The 26,887-nt window shown below is 45.1% G+C and overlaps 1 protein-coding gene across 1 annotated transcript; it reads right to left on the bottom strand.

Annotated features, from left to right (window-relative positions):
* Positions 1-200: 200 nt before the first annotated feature.
* Positions 201-22,632, bottom strand: XK (X-linked Kx blood group antigen, Kell and VPS13A binding protein). Its single transcript, XM_077807218.1, has 3 exons — positions 22,388-22,632; positions 13,162-13,424; positions 201-1,533 (listed from the first exon to the last, which is right to left on the bottom strand). The coding sequence occupies exons 1-3, from the start codon at positions 22,630-22,632 to the stop codon at positions 704-706; spliced, it is 1,338 nt and encodes a 445-aa protein (XP_077663344.1). The 3' UTR covers positions 201-703.
* Positions 22,633-26,887: the final 4,255 nt, after the last annotated feature.

Below are 26,887 nucleotides of genomic sequence, written 5' to 3'. Positions count from 1 at the left end.
ACTCTAATGCTAGCAGTAGGGAACTGGCCTGCGTCTTAGGCAGCCTAGTATAGAATGCCTTGAAGCAGATGCCTTGAAGCAGTCCAATCCTGATGTCACAAAGGACTGTGGTATGGTATTGCACCAGTCAGGATGTAAAAGCTGGCAAAAAGAGTCCTATGGCACCTTATAGACTAACAGACGTATTGGAGCATGAGCTTTCGTGGGTGAATACCCACTTCGTCGGATGCATGTGACGTAAGAGCTGATTATCTTAAAAGCAGAAAACCAGCTAGACCACAGCTAATCATCTACAATTACTAGGTAGTCCAGGACTATGCTCAGCTTCCATGCTGAAGGGGCCTGCTCTCATGATACTCTCTACAAATTGCATTTCCTAGGTCTTCTCATTCTCCTCAGACCTCCTGAAGGAACCAGACCAGGGTCAGGTCCATTTTGCTACGATTTAAAGACATCTCCTGTAGGGATTTCAGACTAAGCAGATGATAAACCTCTGTGTGGAATCACCATGTAATATAAATCCACAGACAGTGGTTGCTGTATGTGTACACATGTCAAGTGTGCCATATGCGTGTGCATGTCAGAGTACCCATGCAGTACAGCTGGACTGGCAGAAAAATTAACAAGGCTCAGAGTCCAAGGTACACAATTCTTTGGGTAACTGCAGTAGCTTTCCGGTTCTGCCTGCTTGCCACTAGCCACTTTACGCATTGGAAGAAACACTCTGATGCGGATTCCCATTCTGAGACTCATTTGTCTTGTAACTGGCCTGTGAATCATCACCAGTACCATCTGGTGATTTCAAGTCCACCTTATCCACAGGCACGGTGGCCTTAGGCAGTTTGCAAGCAAAGCAGAGGTACTTGAAACATGACAGCAAACCTTCTGAAATACTGGATGAGAAGAGCTTTTTGCAAGGGTGGCAGAACTGGTAGAACACCAGCATGAACAGGATGGCCATGCAATAGCCAATCAGCAGCTGCAAGACTAATAAAGGGGCACACACGTACAGGTAGACATCTGTTTTATAGACATACCACAGCAAGAGGAGGAAGGCATTCTCGGTGAACCGTAGCATATAATATACAGCCAGTCGGTACCAATTTTGGGATTTGTTAATTAAGTCAGGATCATTTAGCTTCAGCTGCACTGCTGACCAGCAGAACATGTTAATGCCAGCATACAAGAAGGTGAGGAGGCACAGTACAATGGTTGTGCCCACCCTGGTCAAAGCCTTCTCTATATTTTCAGGGAAAGGCGACTTGCTTTGCCAAAAGAGAATCCAGGGGTAAAAGAAAAAGCCAAAGAAATTCAGGAGCACCACAGGCAGGACCCAGATTTGAAGCACAGAACTGAAAAGGACCAAGACTACAACCCGGGTGGCAATCTCAAAGCTTCTCCAGAGGAATATGCAGAGGTAGGCTGCAGCTTTCACGCTGATGTCATAATCATCATACTTAATCTTAATAGCCAGGATATTGCAGCGTAATGCACCATATACAATCGACAGCAGAGAAAGGACCATGAAGATGCCTGCGAAAAGAAAAGATTATGAGAACTTTCTGTTTTAGCAAACGTTAAATGCAACACATTCAGGTAGTACAAAGCAACTGGAAAGCTACTTTAACAGGCCAGCCGGGGACTTCCCTTCTCTAGTGCAGTGGTCCCCAAACTGTGGGGCATACCCCTTATAGGGCGTGGAGGAATGTTTGGGGAGGGGGCGTTCAGTGGGGCCCAGGCCCGAGGCGTGGGGAGCACCACCCAGCCCCGCTCTGCCCTCAGCCCAGCTACCCCCCCAGCCGCAGCTCCACTCTGCCTTCACTCTGTCTAGGGCTGCCAACTTTCTGGCTGTATAAAACCGAACACCCTTGCCCTGCCCCTGCCATTTTCACCCGGCTGGAGCAGGGGGTTGGGGTGTGGGAGAGGGCTCTGGGCTGGGAGGTAGAGCTGAGGGGTTTGGAATGTGGGAGGGGGATCAGGGCTGGGACAGGGGGTTAGGGTGCGGGAAGGTGTTTGGGGTCTTGCTTACCTCAGGCGGCTCCCGGAAGCAGCTGGCATGTCCCTCTGGCTTCTAGGCACAGGGGCAGCCAGGGAATTCTATGCGCTGCCCCCATCTGCAGGCGACACCCCCACAGCTTCCACTGGCCACAGTTCCCAGCCAATGAGATCTGCGGAGCCAGCGCTCGGGGTGGGGGCAACACGCGGAGCCCCCTGGCCGTCCCTGCACCTAGGAGCCGGAGCACATGCTGGCTGCTTCTGGGAGCCTCATGGAGCCAGCGATGGCCGCGGCCAACCGGGCTTTTAGTGGCCTGGTCAGCTGTGCTCAGCAGAGCCTCCAGGGTCCCTCTTCGACTGGGCATTCCAGTCAAAAACCAGACACCTGGCAACCCTAGCTCTGCCCCCAGCCCAGCTCTGCCCTCACTCCCTCTTCACCCCCAGCCCAGCTCTGCCTCTAGCCACAGCTCCTCCCCCCTCCTCAGTTCTGCCCCCGGCTCCACCTTCAGCCTAAGCTCCTCTGCTGAGCCAACTAGGGGGTGTGGACAGATGCCATGACTGGTAAGGGGGGGGGAGGGGGGGCAACAAGAAAAGTTTGGGCACCACTGTTCTAGGGGAATCCGTAGGTAGTATGCAGCCATTCTACACCACCCACGTCCTTTCACTGATTTAGGAGGTGTGGTCACAGTGGGTGAGAGCATCACCAAAGTGCACTGTGCTTCGGCAATCCAGGGCTGACAAAATGGCCCCTATGGAGTTGTTCATAGCCAGCACAAGTCAGAGCCTCTGAGGTTATTTTAGCTTCTGCCAAGGGCTAAACCAGCTCCTGGATGGCCCCAGGATTGGGGGATAAGGGGAGCAGAAAAGTAGGAGAAAGCAATGTCTGTCCCATTCTCTGGGAAAGGAAACAGAGTCTAGCAATTGTGATCAAAACATACTACCTCACTCTTAGAGAGGGAGCCCTTCTCCCTACCAAACCTGCACACTAAAAACAAGGGTGAATTTGGTGGCAGCTAATACCTAGTTCATTTTTCCATGAATGGAAAAGATCTAATTAACTACACTGTGTGAATAGGAACAAGAATCTGCTAGACAACTCTGACACCACATTCTACAGGCCATCACCCTCTGACCCCACTGAGGATTACCAAAAGAAACTACACCATCTGCTCAAGAAGCTCCCTAATGCAGCACAGGAACAAATCTACACTGACACACCCCTAGAGCCCCAACCAGGGGTATTCTATACGCTACCCAAAATCCATAAACCTGGGAATCCTGGATGCCCCATCATCTCAGGCATTGGCACCCTGACAGCAGGATTATTTGGCTATGTAGACTCTCTCCTCAGGCCCTACGCTACCAGCACTCCCAGCTATCTTCAAGACACCACTGACTTCCTGAGGAAACGACAATCCTTTGGTGATCTTCCAGAAAAAAAACATTTTAGCCACTATGGATGTAGAAGCCCTCTACACCAACATTCCACACAAAGATGGACTACAAGCCATCAGGAATAGCATGCCCGATACCATCACGGCAAACCTGGTGGCTGAACTTTGTCCTCACTCACAACTATTTCAGATTTGGAGACAATTTATACCTTCAAGTCAGCGGGACTGCTATGGGTACAATCATAGAATATCACAGGGTTGGAGGGACCTCAGGAGGTCATCTAGTCCAACCCCCTACTCAAAGCAGGACCAATCCCCAATATTTGCCCCAGATCCCTAAATGGCCCCCTCAAGGATTGAACTCACAACCCTGGGTTTAGCAGGCCAATGCTCAAACCACTGAGCTATCCCTCCCCTGCCTGGCCCCACAGTATGCCAACATTTTTATGGCTGACTTAGAACAATGCTTCCTCAGCTCTCGTCCCCTTATGCCCCTACTCTATTTGTGCTACATTGATGACATCTTCATCATCTGGACTCATGGGAAGGAGGCCCTTGAGGAATTCCACCAAGATTTCAACAATTTTCACCCCACTATCAGCCTCAGCCTGGACCAGTCCACACAAGAGGTCCACTTCCTAGACACTACAGTGCAAATAAGCGATGGTTACATAAACATCACCCTATACCAGAAACCTACTGACTGCTATACTTACCTACATGCCTCCAGCTTTCATCCAGACCACACCACATGATCCATTGTCTACAGCCAAGCTCTAAGATACAACCGCATTTGCTCCGATCCCTCAGACAGAGACAAACACCTACAGAATCTCTATCAAGTGTTCTTAAAACCACAATACCCACCTGCGGAAGTGAAGAAACAGATTGACAGAGCCAGAAGGGTACCCGCAAGTCACCTACTACAAGACAGGCCCAACAAAGAAAGTAACAGAACGCCACTAGCTGTCACCTTCAGCCCCCAACTAAAACCTCTCCAGCACATCAAAGATCTACAACCTATCCTGAAGGACAATCCCTCACTCTCACAGACCTTGGGAGACAGGACAGTCCTTGCCTACAGACAGCCCCCCAACCTGAAGCAAATACTCACCAGCAACTACACACCACACAACAGAACCACTAACCCAGGAACCAAACCCTGCAACAAACCCTGGTGCCAACTCTGTCCACATATCTATTCAAGGGACACCATCGTAGGACCTAATCACATCAGCCACACCATCAGGGGCTCGTTCACCTGCACATCTACCAATGTGATATATGCCATCATGTGCCGGCAAAGTCCCTCTGCCAAGTTCATTGGCCAAACTGGACAGTCTCCACACAAAAGAATAAATGGACACAAATATGACATCAGGAATCATAACATTCAAAAACCAGTAGGAGAACACTTCAGTCTCCCTGGTCACTAAATAACAGACCTAAAAGTTGCAATTCTTCAATAAAAAAAACTTTAAAAAACAGACTCCAGCGTGAAACTGCAGAACTGGAATTAATTTGTAAATTGGATACCATCAGATTAGGCCTGAATAAAGACTGGGAGTGGATGGGTCATTACAAAACCTAAACCTAATTTCCCCCAATACTAATTTCCCCCTATTATTACTCACACCTTCTTGTCAACTGTGTGAAATGGGCCACTCTCATTACCACTTCAAAAGTTATTTTTCCTCCCTTGGTATCCTGCCGTCAATTGAATTGCCTCGTTAGACTGACCTCACACTTGGTGAGGCAACTCCCATCTTTTCATGTATTTATACCTGCTCCTGTATTTTCCACTCCATGCATCTGATGAAGTGGGTTCTAGCCCATGAAAGCTTATGCCCAAATAAATCTGTTAGTCTCTAAGGTGCCACAAGGACTCCTCGTTGTTTTTACTGTGTGGTCAGTTGATCAGACACAGATCAGAGGCTGTCACTGGCACCCTATCCAGTGTGATCATAAAGGTTACTTGGGGGAGTTACCTTTGGGCATGGGATTTTGGCAATGATGCTCTACAGCTATGGAATCAACCACCCATCCATTAGTGGCTAGTGGTAGGCCGAGTTAGTTTTTTAAAATCACAGCTCACAGTGCTTTATGTCTGATGCTACTTTTATCTGTCTGTAAATTAGGAAACACCTTGAGACATTTGTAAAAAACAAACAAAAAAAAACACCCCACAAACACAATGTAAATGCTTTAATAAAATAATACTTTGCAATAGCATAGTGCTTTTTAACCTAGGATTTCAAAACAATTTACAAAGGTATTATTATCCCTATTTTCTAGATAGGGAATGCTGAGGAAACCAAAAGATTTAAAGTGTTTTTTCCAAACTCTGTTGTCTGTGCAATATCTGTCTGAGGTACTGATATCCTTCCCTTTCTCCCCCCACCCACACTGCAGTATCTGAGTGCCTCACAATGTCTAATGTATTTATCCCTCATAACACCCCTGTGAGGTAGGGAAGTTTTACCGAAGGGGAACTGAGGCACAGAGACTTGCTGAAGGTCACAGAGGAAGTGTGTGGTGGAGCTGAGAATTGAACCCACGTGTTCCAGGCCAGCACCCTAGCCAAAGAACCTTCTTCGTCTCCTTGTGGAAAAGATACACGTGGCATCAACTGAACATTTATTCACCTGACTACATTTTATGTTCTTTATTTCTCCAGCTCCCCCAAAATTATAGAACCTTCCAGACTGAATTTGGAGATGCTGACTTGTAGCTATGGAAATCCACCCTTCTGTATTTCCCCCACACCTACTTATGGTTCCCCAAGTGAAGGGGCTTCATTGTTATTTAAACGCAGCAAAGAGTGTTTGGTGTCTGGCACCTAGAGTGACAGCAGCCGGCACTACAGCAAGGCTTTGTGCTGCCAGGATGGGCATCTCCCAGGCACTTAAAGCAACAAAGTGCGGCCTCTCGCCATGACAAGAAATGGAGACGGGAGTTCAGAACTGTCACGCAGCATCTGAACTCAGTGTCATGTGAAACCGTGACAGCAGCATTTTGATACTCCATAATATCAGTTGCTAAAGTGCTTTTTTAGCTGACTACTGGGATTTGAGCTGTGAATTAAGATACTGGAAAAATGCATCAGCAAACTCAAATGAGAACAGAGTTCTCAGACCTGATGCCTAAAGTTAAGGCTCCTTAATCTATAATTAGACATCTAAAAATAGGTGGCTTGATTTTTCAGAAATGCTGAGCAGCCACAAAGCTATTGGGTGCTACATACGTTCGGCCCCCATGAAAATCAGGCCACTTTTATTTTAGGTGTTGAATTATAGATTTAGGACACAAGTTTCAGGCATCCATGTTTGAAATTTTTAGCCTTAACCTTTGCATTTTCATACAAGGGAGTGTTTTAAATGCAAACAATTAAAGTAAAACCAATAAATTATACAGTCATTTCTTTTAGGGTTTAGGGGAAAATATTTGCTGAATATTAAACTAATTGGTGATGCTACAGCATATTCTATTTTATTAGATAAAATAAGATAAACAGATCAGGTAGATCTCAATTGCTATGCCAATTATTTTAATTTAGTACTTAGCAACCAATGCTGTCTGCAACCTTCAATTAGTTTATGCTTCATTATCCTACAAAAGGACCAGATTCACTTCTTTATTACAGCTATTTAACCATGCTCATGAGGTTCTTCTATTTAAAGGAATTAATCTCTGAACATGACTCTGTAAGAAATGGAGCTATTTTAGGATCTTGGAGTAACTAGTGGGATTTTCCTTGTACATTTTTAACTACCAGTGTGTCCTGAAACATCTCTCAATTCATTTGGAATAGAACATCCAACAATGAATTACCCATGAATCTAGACACTCAATATCAGTTTGTAAGGCTGAATAGCAATTACAATGGCAATATGCATGTTCCATTATGGGGAAGGATTTCTCCAGGAAAATGCATTTTGTATTTGCTTGTTTCTCACTTGATTTTTCTGCAGTTTTTCCTTAAAAACAAATTCTTATGTTTTGTACATGGTATGAGGATTTTTTAAAACATTATCTCCTACAGAATACAGTACTGGCCAAAAGCAGAACAGCAAGTGAACACAGTTATGAATACCAATGAGAGCCTGTCCTTTCAGCACTCTTAGAAATCTTCTCAAGTTCAGAATTGGCTCTTTATTTTAAAAAAAATTGCAAAAATGATTTTTTGCTTAATTAGCTCTTAAAAGTGAGTGAATGCTCTCACTAAAACTTTTTCCTGGTTCAGAAAGTTGCCTGCCACCTGTTTGATAAGCTGGCAAGTGTTCAGAACACTACCTGGTCCCCCTTTAGTGAGTCAAAAAAAAAAAAATCTCTTTAGCCCATTTGCCTTCACAGCTCCTGGAAGCTACTTCCTATTCTGTATGGGTATTTTCCCATTGGTAGCAATCATGTACAGCATCAGGTTGTAGCCCAAGCTTGCTCTATACCCAAAGTCCCATGCTTGTAACAGCCTACCGGTCATCAATTCAAATGCCACAATCAAACCAGTGGGAATGATACCGTGGGGCAGCCAGGGAGGAAAATGTAAAGGAGTAACATTGCCTGCAGTGGACATGTGCCTGGCTCAGCACCCACTATGAAGATCAGTGAGGAAGTGAGGGGATGATGGAGTCAAAGATTTTTCCCCTGAAGCTGTCTTAAGTCCCTCAACTGCAGTGCTGTGTGATAAAGGATTCCACTCTCCTTGGAAGATTGGGGCAATATTCTTTTTAAGAACCAGTAGTTTGAGTGACACTCTACTTCTAGCACTCCTAAGTTTTTGGTTTTTTAGTGACTTATGGCTGACAAAACCTGTCCTTCCCCACCTCTTAGTAACATGAGGGTGACTGCTGCCTTACGTGAATCGTACCATGGTATGCTAATAATACTGACACCTAGCAGAATCTAGCCACTAAATCCAGAATTTTCCATCTTTGGTCTCTACAATTAGTTACCTAAACCTGTGCTCAGGCCACTCTACAATTAAGGTCACTTATTTTGGTACCTAAGGTTTGGGACCGAGATGTGAAAATATGGTCTAAATCCATAATTTCCCTCTTTAAAAACACTTAATAATACTGAAATGTATCCCACACCTCTTAAAAACGTTGTCCTAAATACTGACAAGGAAGAGTTCTGTGGCTGACAGCTTGCTGGGATAGCAGAATCTGCAGCAGCATCTTAATATATCTGGCATTGGCAAGGATGCCTAGAAATCACATAATGCTTCTCCGTCCTTGCTAAAAATCCCAGTTTATATTCACTAGGATTGTCATGTTGCAGAAACAAATGTGTTTCAAAGGCCACGTAATCAGATACTGCATCTTTTCATAAGAGTTATAGTCACTACTACCACCTTCTTTAACACAATCTTTTTCAAAAGAAGCTGCTATACCGGTAGGAAATCCGTCCATTTCCTAGGGTAAGCGAGTTAGGAGATGATCCTGTCAAAATAAACAGTAATTGAAGGTTATTTTAACTCCGCTGATGACAGTCTAAGCAAGGAGACGAAGGATTGGGGCATGAAGAATTAGTGGAGTGATGTGGTGTGGAGAACCTTGATGTGCTACAGCCTGAGCAATGAGCTTTTCTGTGACTAATTCATGAAGCTTTGAGTTCCCAAAGCACTTTATACATTTGGATAAGTATTGTACAAGTGAGGAAGAAACTGAGATGCGAGATGTTCTATGATTTGCCCAAGGACACACAGCAAATCAGCAGCAGAGTGAAGCACAGAACTGAAGCCTCCGGATTCCTAACGCTGTATTCTAACCACCAGACCATGCTACCCCCATGTTCACACCATGGCCCAAGTCACTGCGATACCTTTCACAAGTACTACATTCATCCAAACAATCTCAACACAAATTAGCTGTGAGCAGGTAAATAGCACCATGTTTAACTCTAGGTATAAGAAAGTCCTTCTGGTCCTTGATTTAGGTCCTCCTCAGTATTACAGCTTATGAGAAGAGGCACCCATGGCAACATGCATTAATTCACAAACTAAACAAATGCACTCTTGCCAACTTTCAGCCTCCTGTTTAAAACAGGCTTAAGTCCAGTTTTGAAAGTTACAAAGAAATTTTAATAAGACCCAAATGTCTGAAGGAAGGATCACAGTCTGAAGACGCAGGTGCAATGCTTTCCAAATAATCAGTCGATCCCTTTCATTCAGTATTACATAGTGACACTTATCTGCTCTAAGCTGCTCCAAAGCCAGGAGCGTGGGGGAGAATGCAGCATGCATGGTAGTTGCTGTCTTTGTCCGAGTGGAGGAATTTGCTTATGAATTTGTGATTCAGAACTGTGAAGTTTTTTGACCATTCTGGTTTTGGTGAATGTACCAATTGCCATTGTATTTGTTATTCTGTATCAATCCTAATGACCCGAGACAGAGCCTTTCTTCTTGGTGACAGCAACTAGCAGCCAACAGTACTAGTGGGGGAAAAACAACCCAGATGACCTTTCTGAAGCAAATGCCATCTGCAGATCAGCACTTGGAGACCAAGTGCTAATTACGTTGCTCAATGCAGGATACTTCTATTCTGTTCTCATCCCCATGCCATGGTTCACCCTGAGCATGACTAATTCATCTTAGCTGTCAGGCACAATAAAGTAGCCAGAGCAATGCTTTGTTTTTCAATAATCTACAGCTATGTGCCTAAATAAGCACTTTGGGTGCCTTTAAAAAATAAAGCTGGCAGCTGCTTAAGCTGACATAATATCACTATATGCTGATTAATTCCTTGGTGCCAGCTGCTTTAGATGCATTCATTCTGGTAATGGACATTGCACTGTGAAAATCCAGTTCCCTGTACAAGTAGATCCATTGCTTTTGAGAGGTCTGGAAAAGGAAACTTCGTTTTGGCTGTTTAAAAAGTACCATTGCCAAAGGCTAATTGACTAGCTCTGAATAAGTAATTTGTTCAGTGATCTTAGTCCAGTCTCTTGCGACCATTTCACTATGTCATAATGTCAAAAAAATTCAGTGTGTACTCCCAACATGGAAAAGAAGGCTGCTGCCAGTCAGCAGTGAGGTACTTTGACAGATGTGTGTGGAAAGCCTGTATGTGCGTGCTTGCACTACACCTGGGCATAAATTGATCAGTCTAAATTTCACTCTTTCAATCTTATAGATACTAAGGTCAGAAGGGACCATTATGATCATCTAGTCGGACCTCCTGCACAACGCAGGCCACAGAATCTCACCCACCCACTCCTGCAAAAAACCTCTCACCTATGTCTGAGCTATTGAAGTCCTCAAATCGTGTTTTAAAGACTTCAAGGTGCAGAGAATCCTCCAGCAAGTGACCTGTGCCCCATGCTACAGAGGAAGGCGAAAAACCTCCAGGGCCTCTTCCAATCTGCCCTGGAGGAAAATTCCTTCCCGACCCCAAATATGGCAATCAGCTAAGCCCTGAACATATGGTCAAGATTCACTAGCCAGATACCCAGGAAAGAATGTTCTGTAGTAACTCAAATCCCACCCCATCTAACATCCCATCACAGGCCACTGGGTCTATTTACCATGAATATTTAAAGATCAATTAATTACCAAAATCATGTTATCCCATCATACCATCTCCTCCATAAACTTATCGAGTTTAATCTTAAAGCCAGATAGGTCTTTTGCCCCCACTCCTTCCCTTGGAAGGCTATTCCAAAACTTCACTCCTCTGACGGTTAGAAACCTTCATCTAATTTCAAGTCTAAACTTCCCAAAGACCAGTTTATATCCATTTGTTCTGGTGTCCACAGTGGTACTGAGCTTAAATATTTCCTCTCCCTCTCTGGTATTTATCCCTCTGATATATTTTATAGAGAGCAATCATATCTCCCCTCAACCTTCTTTTGATTAGGCTAAACAAGCCAAGCTCCTTGAGTCTCCTTTCATAAGACTGGTTTTCCATTCCTCGGATCATCCTAGTAGCCCTTCTCTGTACCTGTTCCAGTTTGAATTCATCCTTCTTAAACATGGGAGACCAGAACTGCACACAGTATTCCAGGTGAGGTCTCACCAGTGCCTTGTATAATGGTACTAAAACCTCCTTATCTCTACTGGAAATACCTCACCTGATGCATCCCAAGACTGCATTAACTTTTTTCACGGCCACATCACATTGGCAGCTCATAGTCATCCTATGATCATCCAATACTCCAAGATCCTTCTCCTCCTCCGTTACTCTTTGCATGCTGAGCTGCACCTTGTAACTAGGGTGTATCACCTCTAAATCAGCACTGTTGTATTGTTATAGAATGCAAAGGTATGTCCATGGGGTGGTAGAAACACAGCTTTGCTGGATACACAGACCATGAATTGTGGCACCTTAGAGACTAATACGTTTATTTGGGCATAAGCTTTCATGGGCTAAAACCCACTTCATTGGATGCATGCAGTGGAAAATACAGTAGAAAGAGAACATGAAAAGATGGGGGTTGCCATACCAACTCTAATGAGACAAATCAATTAAGATGGGCTATTATTAGCAGGAGAAAAACTTTTGTAGTGATAATCAGGATGGCCCATTTCAAACAGTTGACAAGAAGGTGTGAGTAACAGTAGGGGGAAATTAGCATGGGGAAATAGCTTTTAGTTTGAAACCTGAGACCATGACTTGATTTTTTTTAAAGCATCTTTTGTCAGCAGCAGCAGCACACCTGCCACATGGGAGGACCTGGTCTACAGTCAGCTCTGCATACTTGTTTTCTGTGCAAGGTGATACAAAGAGCATACAGTGTGATGGGGGAAGTGCCCATTACATCCAAAATGAACACTTCACCTCTGTCAACATTTGTTGCATGCTGTCATGCAGCACAGCTGAGAAGTGTAATAAAAACGACAAGGGGTCAGTTGATGGCCAGTGGGGCAAAATCACCTGCCTCTGTGACCATCATCTTAGACCTACATTCACACTTCATGAGTCAGAGAGATGAAAACTGCCACCATCGCACGGTCCTCACTAGTGAGCTAGAACCTGCATGTGCCTACCTGTCCTATCCCCAACTTGCAGCTAAAGTACAATATTTAGATAAGTTGTTACATGGGGCCCCTCTCGAGGCTTCCCCAGCTGTGAAACCAACAAAGGTGCATAGCCTGCTGGCTTCCCAGCCAAAGGAGCCATTCAGTAATCTGGCAGGGAAGCACCTTTGCTGAGGCAGCCACCTAAAGCTCACACAGCTGCCCAAATCCTTCCTCTTCTTACCTGATTGGTAATTGGGCCTTAGAGAATGTTAGCTGGGGAAGCACAGGCCCATGTCCTTCTGGTGCCATAGCAGAAGCAGAATCTACTTTGGCAACAGCTAAGGAAGAAGAAATCCTTTCAGGTGTCTCTGTATGTATTTTATTTTATTTCTTAAAGTAGTAGTTCTTTGTTCCAGCATGGGGAAAATATGCTCTACCATATACCCAGGCCAAGTGTTTAATGGGGAACACCGGGCAATTTTTTTCTCCTTAAATATAGCTCAGTTCCTCTGTCTCCAAATAATTTGTCTCCTTATCATGCCATGAATGTGATCTACAATATTGCTTTTTATGCAGCACCCAGAAGACGCCACAATAAGTGCTTTAATCCAAAATTTGATGGTGTAGAGGAGAACCTGGATGCAGTACAAAGTAACAGCTCGCTGAAACCCACTGGAATGTGCCCAACAAATGAAGTTGTTTCAAGCCCGTTCCTCCAGCTGAGGCAACTGCAGGCAGTTCAGCAGAGAATAACCTCTGACCCTCCAACTCTCACTCCCACCAATATATGGATAGAACACAAACTGTACATACTTCTAGCTGCCATGATCTCCTGCTGCAGGACACATATATACAACTGAAGCGTCAGCTGAGGCGCAGAGCCAAGGAAAGCCTGGATCACAGATGCCCTGCTGAATGCAGATCTATGTGTAAACAGTTTGCCTTCAGCCTGGCCCACTTCCTTCTCAACTTCTTCTGAATGTCCGTCTTTAGGCATCTGCCTCTTCTTGGTGATGCTGACATAAGGCTCTTCAAATCTCCCCGCATGAAAGTAAATGTAAAAAACTTCCACACACCTGGAAGTAAATCAACAGATAAAGAGTGATAGAAAAAAAATCAAGGGTTTTCCAATAGCCTTATTAACATTCTAAGCCCATTTTCACAATTACTAATACTGTGCCCTGCTCTCTGATAATCAATTTATTTCCCAACTTTACTGTGCTATGATTAGGGCTCTACCAAATTCACAGCCATGAAAAATGCATCACAAATCGTGAAATCTGGTCTTTTGTGTGCTTTTACCCTATACTATACAGATTTAGAATCATAGAATATCAGGGCTAGAAGGAACCTCAGGAGGTCATCTAGTCCAACCCCCTGCTCAAAGCAGGACCAATCCCCAATTTTTGCCCCAGATCCCCTAAATGGCCCCCTCAAGGATTGAACTCACAACCCTGGGTTTAGCAGGCCAATGCTCAAACCACTGAGCTATCCCTCTTCACGGGGAGACAAGCATTTCTCCAATTGGAGGTCCTGACCCAAAAGGGAGTTGCAGGGGGTCGCAAGGTTATTTTAGGGGGCCACAGTATTGCCACCCTTACTTCTGTGCTACCTTCAGAACTGGGTTGCCAGAAAATGGCTGCTGTTGGCCGGGCGTCCAGCTCTGAAGGCAGCGCCCCACCACCAGCAGCGCAGAAGTAAGGGTGGCAATACCATACTCTGCCACCCTTACTTCTGTACTGTTGCTGACAGCAGCTCCACCTTCAGAGTTGGGCACCTGGCCAGCAGCCACCGCTCTCCAGCTGCCCAGCCCTGAAGGCAGCACCCTGCCAGCAGCAGGTCAGAAGGGTGGCAATACCATCCCATCCCATGCTTACTTGTGCCCTGCTGCTGGCAGTGGCTCTGCCTTCAGAGCTGGGCTCCTGGCCAGCAGCCGCTGCTCTCCAGCTGCCCAGCTCTGAAGGCAATAAAAGTAGCAATACTGAAACCCACCCATACAATAACCTTGCAACACCCCGCTCCACAACTCCTTTTTGGATCAGGACCCTACAATTACAACTCTGAAATTTCAGATTTAAATAGCTGAAATCATGAAATTGATGATTTTTAAAGTCCTGGGACCATGAAATTGACCAAAATGGACCGTGAATTTGGTAGGGCCCCACTCATAATGGTGAGTTGTCCTCTTGATGTGACATTAATATCCATGAGTCTACTCACTGGAGTAAGCATTTTCAGGATTGAGCCTTTGATTTATATTAATGACCCAAATTATAAGTAGCTGTCATCTGAGTTCTAGATTTGTGATGGGGAATTATATATCCCAACCTGAAAGCAAGGAGTCATAACAGCCAGCCAGGTGCATTATCTGACCAGTACATCCCACAGCCAATGGAGATTACTACTATTACAATTCAGTATCTATAATTAAGGTTAAGATTTTGTCATGGTTATTTTTAGTAAAAGTCATGGGCAGGTCAAGGGCAATAAACAAAAATTCACAGAAGCCATGAACTGTCTGTGACTTTTGCTGCTGCGGCTCTATGGTTTCCCCCACAACCATGGTGGCTGGGAGCTGCAGGATTCCCCCTCTGCCCACGGTGGCTGGGAGCTGCAGGGTGACCATATTTCCCAAAGAGAAAATGGGACACTCCAGCCACTCGCCCGACCGGTCCCCCTCTTCCTGCGTGAGGCTGTTGCTGGAACCCTGAGCAGGGCCCCCTCAGGAGTCTGTCACCTATTGCTGGAACTTTGCAGGGGGTCACTTGTTGCTGCGGTTGCCTGTCGCTGGAATCCTGCCAGGGCCTCACTGGCTGCCAGCTCCAGAGTCCCGCAGCCCCTGGGGCTGAAGCAGAGAATGTTACGGAGATCTCTGGAAATCATGGATTCTGTGACTTCCATGACCTCCATGACGTAAACGTAGCCTTATCTATAATAAAATTCCAGGGTTGTCACTCTCTCTGCTTGTCACTCAGGCCTAGAATATCTGAGAGTCACTGTGAAGCAATAGGAACAGCTACATGCATAGTGGAGACCTCTTTTTGTTAAGAATATCACCAGCCTGAATCATCACTAGGGTTTGTGGTCTGTTAACATCTAATTTTTAAAGGTCTCAGCCATTTTGACTTAATAAATTATACCTATGCAACAGCATGGCTTTTCAGCTACAATAAGGCCTGTATCTATACCATTCCAAGAATCCTAGACCATTGTGCAATCTCAGGTAACTCAACCAATCACCACCCTTACTCTATAGTTAATTTGCATGCAACAATTTCATTGGTTGTGTGAGGGAGACTGCATAGATGGTGGATTACCTGGCTCAACTGCCACCATTCTTCAAAATCACCCACACAACAACACAACCAGGACCCACAAAAACCCCCAAACACATATAGCCCCTCACTGCAGCATATACCCCACATTTGCCAAGCACACAATGTAACACTACTTTCCCAGCACCACACACTCATTTGCCCACCCTCACTTATACTTCCCATAGAACTGTAGCCATGGGTCATCAACAGGTTGAATCATCACTGAATTTGTGGGTTGTTACCATCCAGTTTTTAAGTTCTCAGCCATTTTTAGACAAATGATTTTAAATGACCAATTAGAAAATACACTGAAGAGCTCAAATTATCCCAGTGATGAGGCCTCTCCTCCCTTGAGCCCTGTCAGCAGAAAGATAGGAAGGGGCTTCTATTGGTAAGCAAACTATGACTATATTAATATTATTATTCCAGTGGACTACTCCAGAGAGTAATGTCTGTTAGACCTAGAAGCTGACTGGAAAGTCTGTATGTTTTAAAAAAGCAACCCATGACTGAGAACGCACCATTGTCCCAAATAAAACATTTTAACAATAAACTGTAGAAAAGCTTAGGCTTTTGAAGAGTGCCTGCTGGTCAGGTAGACCAGGAATATTCAAAGAAGCAAACTAAAACTGCTGCTATCTGGGTTGTGTTGGAATTCTCTCTAATTTGCAGGGACAGGGGTGGGGTTAGGAGTCTTGTTTTTAAATAACCTGATATGCTGTTTCCCTATCAGAACCACAACTAAGGCAACACATGACAGCAAATGCTCTGAACCCGACTGTCCATACCTGTGGAAGGGTGTGCTTCTGTGTACCACCACTAAAGCATTAATTGTACCTTTTCTCTAGTAAAATGCAATTAACCTCTAGCCCTCACACCTGAGAGAACATCATTGCAATCCTTCCACTTGGAGACTGAGTCCCAGATCCTCAGACATATTTACGTGTGTCAAGGTTCCTCCCCCACTCTGAACTCTAGGGTACAGATGTGGGGACCTGCATGAAAACCTCCTAAACTTACTTTCACCAGCTTAGGTTAAAACTTCCCCAAGGTACAAATTAATTTTATCCTTTGTCCCTGGATCTCCACTGCCACCACCAAACTCTAACTGGGTTTACTGAGAAACGTAGTTTGGACACGTCTTTCCCCCCAAAATCCTCCCAACCCTTGCACCCCACTTCCTGGGAAAGCTTTGGTAAAAATCCTCACCAATTTGCATAGGCGACCACAGACCTAAACCCTTGGATCTGAGAACAATGAAAAAGCATTCAGTTTTCTTACAAGAAGACTTTTAATAGAAGTAAAGAAATCCCCTCTGTAAAATCAGGATGGTAGATACCTTACAGGGTAATTAGATTCAAAACATAGAGAATCCCTCTAGGCAAAACCTTAAGTTACAAAAAAGGCACACAGATAGGAATAGTCATTCTGTTCAGCACAGTTCCTTTCTCAGCTATTTAAAGAAATCATAATCTAACACATACCTAACTAGATTACTTACTAAAAGTTCTAAGACTCCATTCCTGTTCTATCCCCGGCAAAAGCAGCATACAGACAGCCACAGACCCTTTGTTTTTCTCCCTCCTCCCAGCTTTTGAAAGTATCTTGTCTCCTCATTGGTCATTTTGGTCAGGTGCCAGCGAGGTTACCTTTAGCTTCTTAACCCTTTACAGGTGAGAGGATTTTTCCTCTGGCCAGGAGGGATTTTAAAGGGGTTTACCCTTCCCTTTATATTTATGACAACGTGCTTAACTCCCATTGATTTCAATGGGAGATAGGTGTCTCAATACCTTTGAGGATCTGGGCCTGAGTTTCTTTCTTCCTCCACACAGAACTAGCTCCTGTCCCAATCACAAGCAACGCATGAGGCAGAAAGTAAGCAGCATTTCTTCATTCCCCTTGCACAACTTCTCGTCTACCGATCCCAGTGTTAGTAGCAGGGGGCAGCAAATGCAGAGAAAAGTCACACACGAATGCTAAGTACACTATAAGCACAGTTAGACTAATCACTACAAAAAGCACAGCTAACTCTGCACTAAGCTTAGCTTTGGGTAAAATTTTTAAAAGCACCCATTTGTAACTTAGGAGCCTAGATTCCAACACTTAATAAACGATTCAGGCTTATATTTTCAAAATCGTCTGCAGGATATGGACACTCAGTTCCCATGAATTTTAGTGGGTATTGGGCTTCCAAATTGTCAGGAGCCTTTGGAAATTTCAGCCTATCTTTTGTTCCTGCAGTTCACCACATTTAAGTTTGGGTATAGCAGGCATTTCTCTGGTTGTAGTATGTGAATTTTACAGCCAAAGGGGAATTTTTCAGCAAAAAAATTTTTTTTTGGAAAATGCTGATTTGTTGATACCAAGACTATTTGCAGAAAAGGGTAGGTTTTGAACAATTTCCTCTTTGTTTGTTTTTCTAAGTTTCTAAATTGTTGAAATGGGATTAAAAAGGTTTCATTTTCGGTTCAAAATGACTTTTCGTTTTCAAATGAAAGTTAAATTAAGGTAAATATATATATATATATAAACTAAAATGTCAAAATTGAAATGAAATGTTTCAAAATTATTGAAACAAAACATTCTGACTGACCTGATCCAAAAAATTTTTGGATTTTCAATAATGAAAATTAGACATTTTGACTTTTCATCTCAACTCAGGAGCAGAAATATTTTCAATATCTCGAAAATTTTCATGGAATGGGAAAACCACCCAACTGTAGTGAATTCCTTGTTTCTTTTCTGTCAGTGTTGATGTAGATACAGTTTTGCACATAACAAAATGTTTAATTTCTTTCTATTGTGTTCAGTACCAAAAACTTTGTACCCCTGACTTCAATGGACCAGGATTTGATCACCAGTGTTTTGCATGAAAGCCCTTTGTATTATCCTTTTTTGCCTCTTGCAAGAGCATAGTTTATTACTGTGTAAGTAGAGGCAGTCCCTACTGCAGACAATTTGTAACCAAGCACCCACTTTAGAAGAGGTGTGGTAGCTGACTGGTTAAGATGCTCAGGTACACTCCTGAAAGTTGTGGGTTTGCTACTTGCTTGATCTCATGCTGACAGGCCACCTTCCATTCACCTCGCTGCTCCATGGGGTTAGAGAAGCCAAAGGTGGTTGGATGTGATGCTGGCCCTATCACACCATTGTGAACTGTTGGCTAGGGAACTGATGTGCCTTGACCATGCCAACCTGATGAGCCAGTGACTTGTAAGAACTCTGACCCCCTTCTAGGCCCATGTTAGAACTTAATGAACAGTAGGGGTGGAGTGTACACTATATTGGCTAAATTTTACTTCCACTGAAGCCTGTAGTACTCCAATTGATTTCAATGGGAACACAGTTAAGCCATGCTGAGTGCTTTTGAAAATCCCATCCTACATATTGTACTTGCTGTAACAGATACAGTTCATATCAGACAGAAAGGAGCCAACTGTCACAGGACAATGACACACACAGACACTCAGATGGGAGACCTAAGTTCCAGTCTCTGAGCCAATGAATATTGAATTATTTATACAAAGTGGAACAGCTTTAAGAGGCAACCCTGAGAAAGCTCCATAACCCAGTGGTTCAGGCTGTCACCTAACATGTGGTAAACCCAGGCTCAAGTCTCTGTTCCCTATCAGGTAGATGGGAGACTTGAACCTATATCTCCCACAGCCTGAGTAAATATTCTAACCACTGGGCTAAAAGTTATAAGGGAGGGGAGGAACTCCTTCCCACCCTCCAGGAGAAAAGGCTTAGGCACCTAACTTTATGAAAATTGGCTGTGAATCCCTAGCAGACGGAGACACCTCCCTCCAGCCCAGACTTATGTGTCTAAATCCCTTAAGGGGTGTGGCCTTATCACACACCCCTCTCCTCTGCATTTCCTATTGGCTAGCTTAGGCAGCTTCCTGCTCAGCTTGCTAGCTTTTGTAGATCTCATTCTTAGGTGCTTAACACTCTTCTGATTGTCTTATATAGAGAGCCTGAGCTCCTTACTTGGGGCTGTTGATTCCAGTAGGCAGTGTGCTGCCTAACATTTAGACATTGCAATGCTTAAGACCCCTTTGTGGATCTAGTCCCTTTTTTCTTGGGTGCCACCTATGGCAATGTTTGGGAGAGCTGATCACTATGGTACAAATAATAACGGGAGAATTTCATGAATCCCAGAGTGATGCTCCGATTACTAATTATCTGTATTGCAATAGTACATAGGAGCCCTAGTCATGTACCATTATGCTGTGGTCTGTACAAACACAGAACAAAGAGACAATTGGATAATGGGATGAGATTGTACTTGGCCAAAGTGTAATTTGAGGTTTTCTCCAGAAAAGAACATTAAACCTTCCACTGAAATGCTTTTAAGTCACTTTGCTTTTATAGTCTCCTTCAGTTTAGGTGTTAAAGTGTCTCCATTTCAAAAAAGAAAATTCTAAATAAGTGTAACTACCTTTTCCAAGCATTCAAAGGAATAACTGCATTCACAAAGCATGGCATCAACCTGAAGTGCCACAGAAATCCCAGATAGTGTCCTGCCGTCACTTCGTCCCAGCCAATTACATTGAAATGTATCCTTTCTCAGACTTGCCTATATCTCAAAGACTAGAGTCAGGTCACTGTGTGATATTGGCAATATTACTCTACAAATCACTTTGAGTACTTATAGAGAAACTGTTCCTATTATAGAGGGGGAAAATAAAATTGGCAAAAGGCAAGTATATGCTCTTTCATAACACAAACATTCTCTCCATGAACGGGAAGGCTACTAGCTGTATGATGTCCCTGTTGTAATTACTTTTGTGACAGCAAATGTCCAGCTAATATAGGTGGTACTGAGGATGAGACAATAAGCAGGTTTATAAAGTATACTTATTCTGTCATGTTCAGGAACCAAACAAGGCTAGATCATTGTAGCTAGGCAAGGCAGTATTTTTTCCAGGTGGCTGCCATCTTGTGCTCCAGCATCTGAGCTTTCATTTGGAAATAAATAAATAAATAAAAGGAGGAAAGTAAATCTCTAGCCTTTATGATTACAAAGAAAACCTTCAAAATGTGAACTGGGCATCAGCCAGTGAGCCAAACTGAAAGTGCCCAGCAGAGCACGCATCATATGCTGTATATCACCGTGAACTAGTCAGAGTGGCGTCTCATTCTGACTTCTCAAATGGACAGAGCGTGGAACTGTAGCAGAACTTGGGGCAGGGTTAAGTCGACCTAAGTTATGCAACTCCAGCTTCGTGAATAATGTAGCTGGCGTCAAAATACTTTAGGTCAACTTATTGCAGTGTCTAAACCGCACTGGGTCGATGGCAGAAACTCAAATCTAAATATTCTTCTTTCTAATATTGTTTCAAAGGGCACTTTCAACTCAATATCTCAAGTGGAATTTTGGGCTCTCTTGTCAAACAGAACACCTTCTGGAAGAAGTGAAACCCTTGAGAATTATAAATACTACAATATGAATGGAATCATTACCATAAAACATTTAAATTAAGCCACACTAGGAGTTTCCCTTTCTTCCTGTGAAGTCAATCTGATCTATGTTACTATGTTGCAGAAATTTGCAGTAAGATATAACTTACCCAGTAACTATAACTATCAAACTGCTTATCTTCACAAAGAATCAAGCAACTTTAGAGAAATGGGCCTTGTCTGTACAAAGAGAAAACAGCTTCTAGATTCCATCTAAACAAATAGCCTCAGTAAGGATCTCACTGTATAGGAGAGAAAACTGTTTGCTTGCCACCTGGCCTTCCTTTTTTATTTCCAGCCTCTGTGGGGGGGAACTCATAACCTATTTTCTTCAGTGCTAAGTCTTAAGATTTATGGATTCTGCAGGTTAGCAAATACCACACCCTTTCTTTTCCTGTGTTTGCTTTCAGGACAGCAACATGACTGTTCCTGAGAGACTGACAAAATAACTATTAAAGCATATTCTACAGCATTAGTGTTACTTTGATTAATGCAGGTGCATAAGCACAAAGGAGACTCAGTCAGCTTCATACCAATAGAATATAGGGGGGATGGAATAATTTTTATAGTGGGGGTGCCCAGAACCATTGAACCAAACTGTAAACCCTGTATATAATGGAAACCTCCTGCAACTCCAGTTCTAGCACCTATGATAGAATAGCTATAGAAATACAACAGACTAACGTTTTGGGTGTTTTGGGCAGGGGGACATTGTGCAAAGAAACATACAACAGCACAGATCTAGTTCATATGGATAAACATGGCTGTACCACACACACGCAGAACACAAAAATCCTATATACACACACACACGCATCTCTATATCCACACAACAGAGACGTGTAAAGAGAGCGAATGTTTCTAAATTGGTGTCTCTTATACACAAAGGCAACTGTGCTTCCATCTCGGGAACCTCAGCTGTATCTCAACCACAAAGCTGAAGACTACGCAAATGTAACACATGCCAATGTGTGCTATACATTGCAAACGTTCACACAGCTGTACACGGCTGTATTATGCACAAACGCCGAGGGCTCGCTAAGAAAAGAAAAAGCTGCCGCAAACAAGATGCGCCCTCCAGAGCGCCAGAGGGACAGCTCCGCTCCCCCGACCCGCGCGCTCGTCCGCTCTGCGAGCCCCCCGGGGGAGCCGCTGGCGCGCAGCAGGGGAGGTGGCTGGAAGGGAGCGGCGATGCTTTTTAATGAAGTAAAGCGGGAGGGCAGGACGCTGCCCACGCGGGCCAGCAGCCCGCCACCCACCTGACAAGGGGTCCCAGCTGCAGGATGTGCAGCAGCAGCACCAGGGGTCTGTCCCGGCTCAGCTCCCGGTGGATGAAGACCAGGTTGAACTGCACCAGCACGCAGGGCAGGAGGGCGAAGAGCAGGGTCAGCGCCTGCCAGATGCGGTCCCCCGCCGCGCGGTAGGTGCTGCTCAGGTACAGGGCGGTGCCCGTCTCGGCCACGAAGAGGAGCAGGGAGACGAGGACGGAGCCCGGGAATTTCATCTCCGCCCGTGCCGGCAGCCGGCGCGCCGGGCGCCTCATCTGTCTGCGGCAGCCGGCTGGGCAGGGCCCCCCGCTCCGCCCAGCGCCCTCTCCCGCGGGGCTCGGGCCCGGTTCGCCGCGGGGGAGCGCTGCCCGCTAGGGGGAGTCCCGCTTGCTGCGGCGGCCCGGCCACCTGCCCCCAGGCCCTCCGCACGCCGGGGCCTGCCCGGGGAGCGCCGCCGCCGCGGCCGGACGCGAGAGCGGGCTCGGGGCCCTGGCGCAGGCACCCGCGTGGGCAGCAGCCGCCGCCGCCGCCCGGTAGGGGCAGGGGCGCAGAGCGGAGACAGCTGCAGCGCTGGCAAAGGGGCTTGGGTCAGCCCCAGCGGAGAGGAAACCACCTCTTCCTCTGCGGCGCTGCTTGGGGGGGGGGGGCACTGGGGAATGAGGGGCAGGGGCAGCCCCCCGCCCCGTAGGAGCTTTAGTGTAGGTCCCTCCACAGCCCCCTACACCGGGTGCTGGGACAACCTGTGTCGTGGGGGGTGCTGAGAGCCACTGAACCCCACTGTAAACCCGCTCCGGGGTTCTCAACTTCATTGCAGCGCCACCCCCTTCTGACAACAACGGGAGGGGGGACCGAAGCCTGCGCCTGCCCCAGGCAGCGGGGGTCAAAGCCGAAGCCCAAGGGTTTCAGCCCCAGGCAGGGGGCCTGTAACCTGAGCCCCGCCACTCAGGGCTGAACCCTTGAGCTTTGTCCCCTGGCCCTGGGACTCAGGCTTAGGGCCTGGGGCCCTAGCAAATCTAATGCCAGCCCTGGCAACCCCAGTAAAATGGGGTTGTGACCCACTTTGGGGTCCTGACCCACAGTTTGAGAACTGCTGCTGTATATGATGGAAACCACTTCAAGCCAGGGGGTGCAGCAGCATCCCCCACACCGCTAGTTCCAGCACCAATGCCCTTATAGAGTTGGTTAAAGATCATTGGGTGATAGGGTTGTCAATTTTGGTTGGACTTTTCTTGGAGGTTTCATCACGACAATCTTTAATGAAAGATCAGTCTTTAATTTCTAGGGCTTGTTTACACTACTGCACGGGGTCAATCTAAGATACGCAGCTTCAGCTACGTGAATAGCGTAACTGAAGTCGACGTACTTAGATCTACTTACCGTGGCGTCTTTACTGCGGTAGATCGACAGCTGGCGCTCTCCTGTCAACTCCGCTTGCACTCTCGTTCTGGTGGAGTACCAGAGTCGAGAGGAGAGCGCTCAGCGGTTGATTTATCACATCTATACTACGACCCCCGCTGGATCGATTGCTGCCCGCCGATCTTGCGCCTAATGTAGACAAGCCCCTAGAGACTCCAGGACAATCCTGGAGGGTTGGGAACCCTAACTGGGTGAGAGTTTCTGAAGTTCATAGCTGATCCTCATTCTGCATTTCCCACTGCACCATTTCCCATGTGGTTTGTCAGAGTGTAAGTAGGCAGGGACAAGGACAGGCTTCAGCTGGTGTCTCTCTGTGAACTTAACATAATGGTAGCGCATTACCCTGGGGGAAATGTGTTAGCTTTGACCACCCACTTCAGTCCTCACTGGCCTTCAGAGGGAAGGGGATTGGAGCCAGTTCCAAGAGTCAACCTGCAAGGATTGCCTGGGTGAGATAAATCAGAGGTGGCAGGTTCCTTTATGCTGACCTGGGCTGAACTGCTAGCAAACACCAGGAAATCAGTTTGATAGCCTAAGTGCAAGAGCAAAAGCAGCCTCTGATTCTGTATGACAATTTTCAGGTGCCCAATTTGAGACACTTGAATTCAGTAGGTGGTGTGGGCATTCTGCTCTTCTGAAAAATCAGGCTCAAGGTATTTTAAATTGACACTTGAAAGCTGTAGCCACTTTTGAAAGTTTTAAACAAGGTTTCCCTAGTTTAACCTCTCTCATAATGTAACACTGATCTCCCCATTCAGCCACTTTTCACTAGCTTGCCATGTGCATACAAGTTCCTGCAGTGCTTAATTTGTGGCAGGGCTGAGCCCTGGCATCTCTAGGCTTGGCAGTTCATAGCCCTGGTACCTCGTTTGCTGCATCAGTTATGTCAAAAAATTGTTTGAGCCCTGGCACCTCTTTCATTACAAATTAAGCACTGAATTTCTGAATCCCTTACGGCGTGTCCATAGGGCTTCAAAAAAACACTGCAGAAATCTTAGCTATGGTTTATGAGTACTTGGGAACCTGGAGACCAGTTGCTGAGGAAATCTATTTTAGAAAAAGATTAAGATGGACTGGGAGTAGATTTCTGACCTTTTGTCCTGCTTTTGACGCCTTTGTGGGCTGCAACCTAGGCATCATCTCCTTTTGGAAAAATAAACAGACCAATAATTTATAGTTCAGCAATACTAGTGGTAGAAATGGTGAAAGCTGTAGGGTGGACTAGGCTCAGGACCTTGCTGCCAAACCCTAAGATGGTGGATTACAGTTCTGAGTTTTCAGAACAAGAAACACCAGCAGATGGGTAGAGAAGTGTAGCTTCCCAGTGTCAGAGCCTATGCCTCCTCAAATGACTATTTTTCCAACTGTAGGGACTATGTCTGATGTGTTTGTACAGCACCTCGCATAATGGGTCTCTGATCCTGACTGGAGCACTACTGGAAATTAACATAATAGCGGTCATCACTGATCATGTTCTCAGCAGGGATGGGCAAACTGCTTCAGAAAAGACCTCATCCATTTTCTCAAACCAAATGCCACCTTTCATAGATTATTAGATATATGTCTCACCACAATCCTCCTTTGCAAAAGCCCCAGTAGGCCTGACACTTTGTTTGCTTTCATATGGTTAAAAAACCCCTCATGCTGAGAAGACTCCACAGATGTCTCCACCATCAAGGGAGCTGATGTCATTTAAATTAGTCCATAGCAATTATAAAGTTTTGTCTATGCTAGCATAGACAATCATTAACAAAGTTCATGCTGAGAAGGAAAAAGGGTGTTTTGTGGCTTTCATTGTGCTCGCTGCCAACCTAATAACGTAACAGTTTAATGAACCCATCTAGTAATTCAGGTATTTCAAATGCCCAAAGTGAAATGCTGCTTTAAAAGTTAAGACCATTAATTCTTAGTTGGCCTCCTACGTGGCGGCGACACCCACTGCTATTGGATGGTGGCACACACTTTCTAACAGATGAATGAAGTTTGAAGTTTATAAAGGCAATGTGGACACCTCCTTATCAATATGGCAGCTTTAAAGAATATTAGCTAACAAACAGCAAGAGCAATTGGAATTGTCTCAGTTACTGGGCAAACTGCACCTCTGACTCTTCTTGGTCTGTCCACGCTCACCCCCTCTAGCTCTCAGACCTCGAGGCATCACCAATCTTTCAGGGTGGCATCATGTGATTGTTGTACTCTCAGGCCCTGGGCTGCAACCGTGATTTACCTCAGCAGGTCTGACTTATGTCCAAACCCTGCAATTCTTTCCTCTCCAGGGTGATGATGATAGAAATCAGTGACAAAACGACCTTCTTAAAGCAAAGTTTCATTTATTTAGAACCCAAGCACTTCAGAGAAAACATATCTTAAAAGCAGTAAAACACACTACACATGTCTAGCTTACCAGGTGTTTAACTGTCCTCTATACGGGGATCTTGGAAGGACTAGCTCCCTATAGACTCTTCCACAGAGCCTCTCTCTCAAAGCTCACAATATGCTCCGGACAGCCCCAAAGACTCATCACCCTTCACAGGGATCAAGACACTTTTTCATTATTTAACACCCTTTGATCTCTCATCTCCTGCCACAAAACAGTGGTGTCACTTCAGTTTACACTCTCGTAGGATACCACTCTTTCAAGTGGGTGCTTGGGTGCTCTTATAGGAAAAGCTGTTGTCTCACCTGCCTGTACAGAGCCACTGAACTTGAACCTTATTTAGTGTATAATAAACATTCCAGTAACCCCAATGTCCAATAACTTACATTTCCTGACCGGTCACAGTGTTCTTAAAAAGAAAAGGAGTACTTGTGGCACCTTAGAGACTAACCAATTTATTTGAGCATGAGCTTTCGTGAGCTACAGCTCACTTTGAAGTGAGCTGTAGCTCACGAAAGCTCATGCTCAAATAAATTGGTTAGTCTCTAAGGTGCCACAAGTACTCCTTTTCTTTTTGCGAATACAGACTAACACGGCTGTTACTCTGAAACCTGAGTGTTCTTAAAATTATTATATAGCAGTATTCATAACATTATTATGTATCAGCTCCAGATCTGCAGCAAGTATTAGGTGAAAAA

This window comes from Eretmochelys imbricata, chromosome 1, assembly GCF_965152235.1.
Source record: "Eretmochelys imbricata isolate rEreImb1 chromosome 1, rEreImb1.hap1, whole genome shotgun sequence".
Classification (NCBI taxonomy): Eukaryota; Metazoa; Chordata; order Testudines; family Cheloniidae; genus Eretmochelys; species Eretmochelys imbricata.
This window is presented reverse-complemented; position numbering and strand designations above follow the sequence as displayed.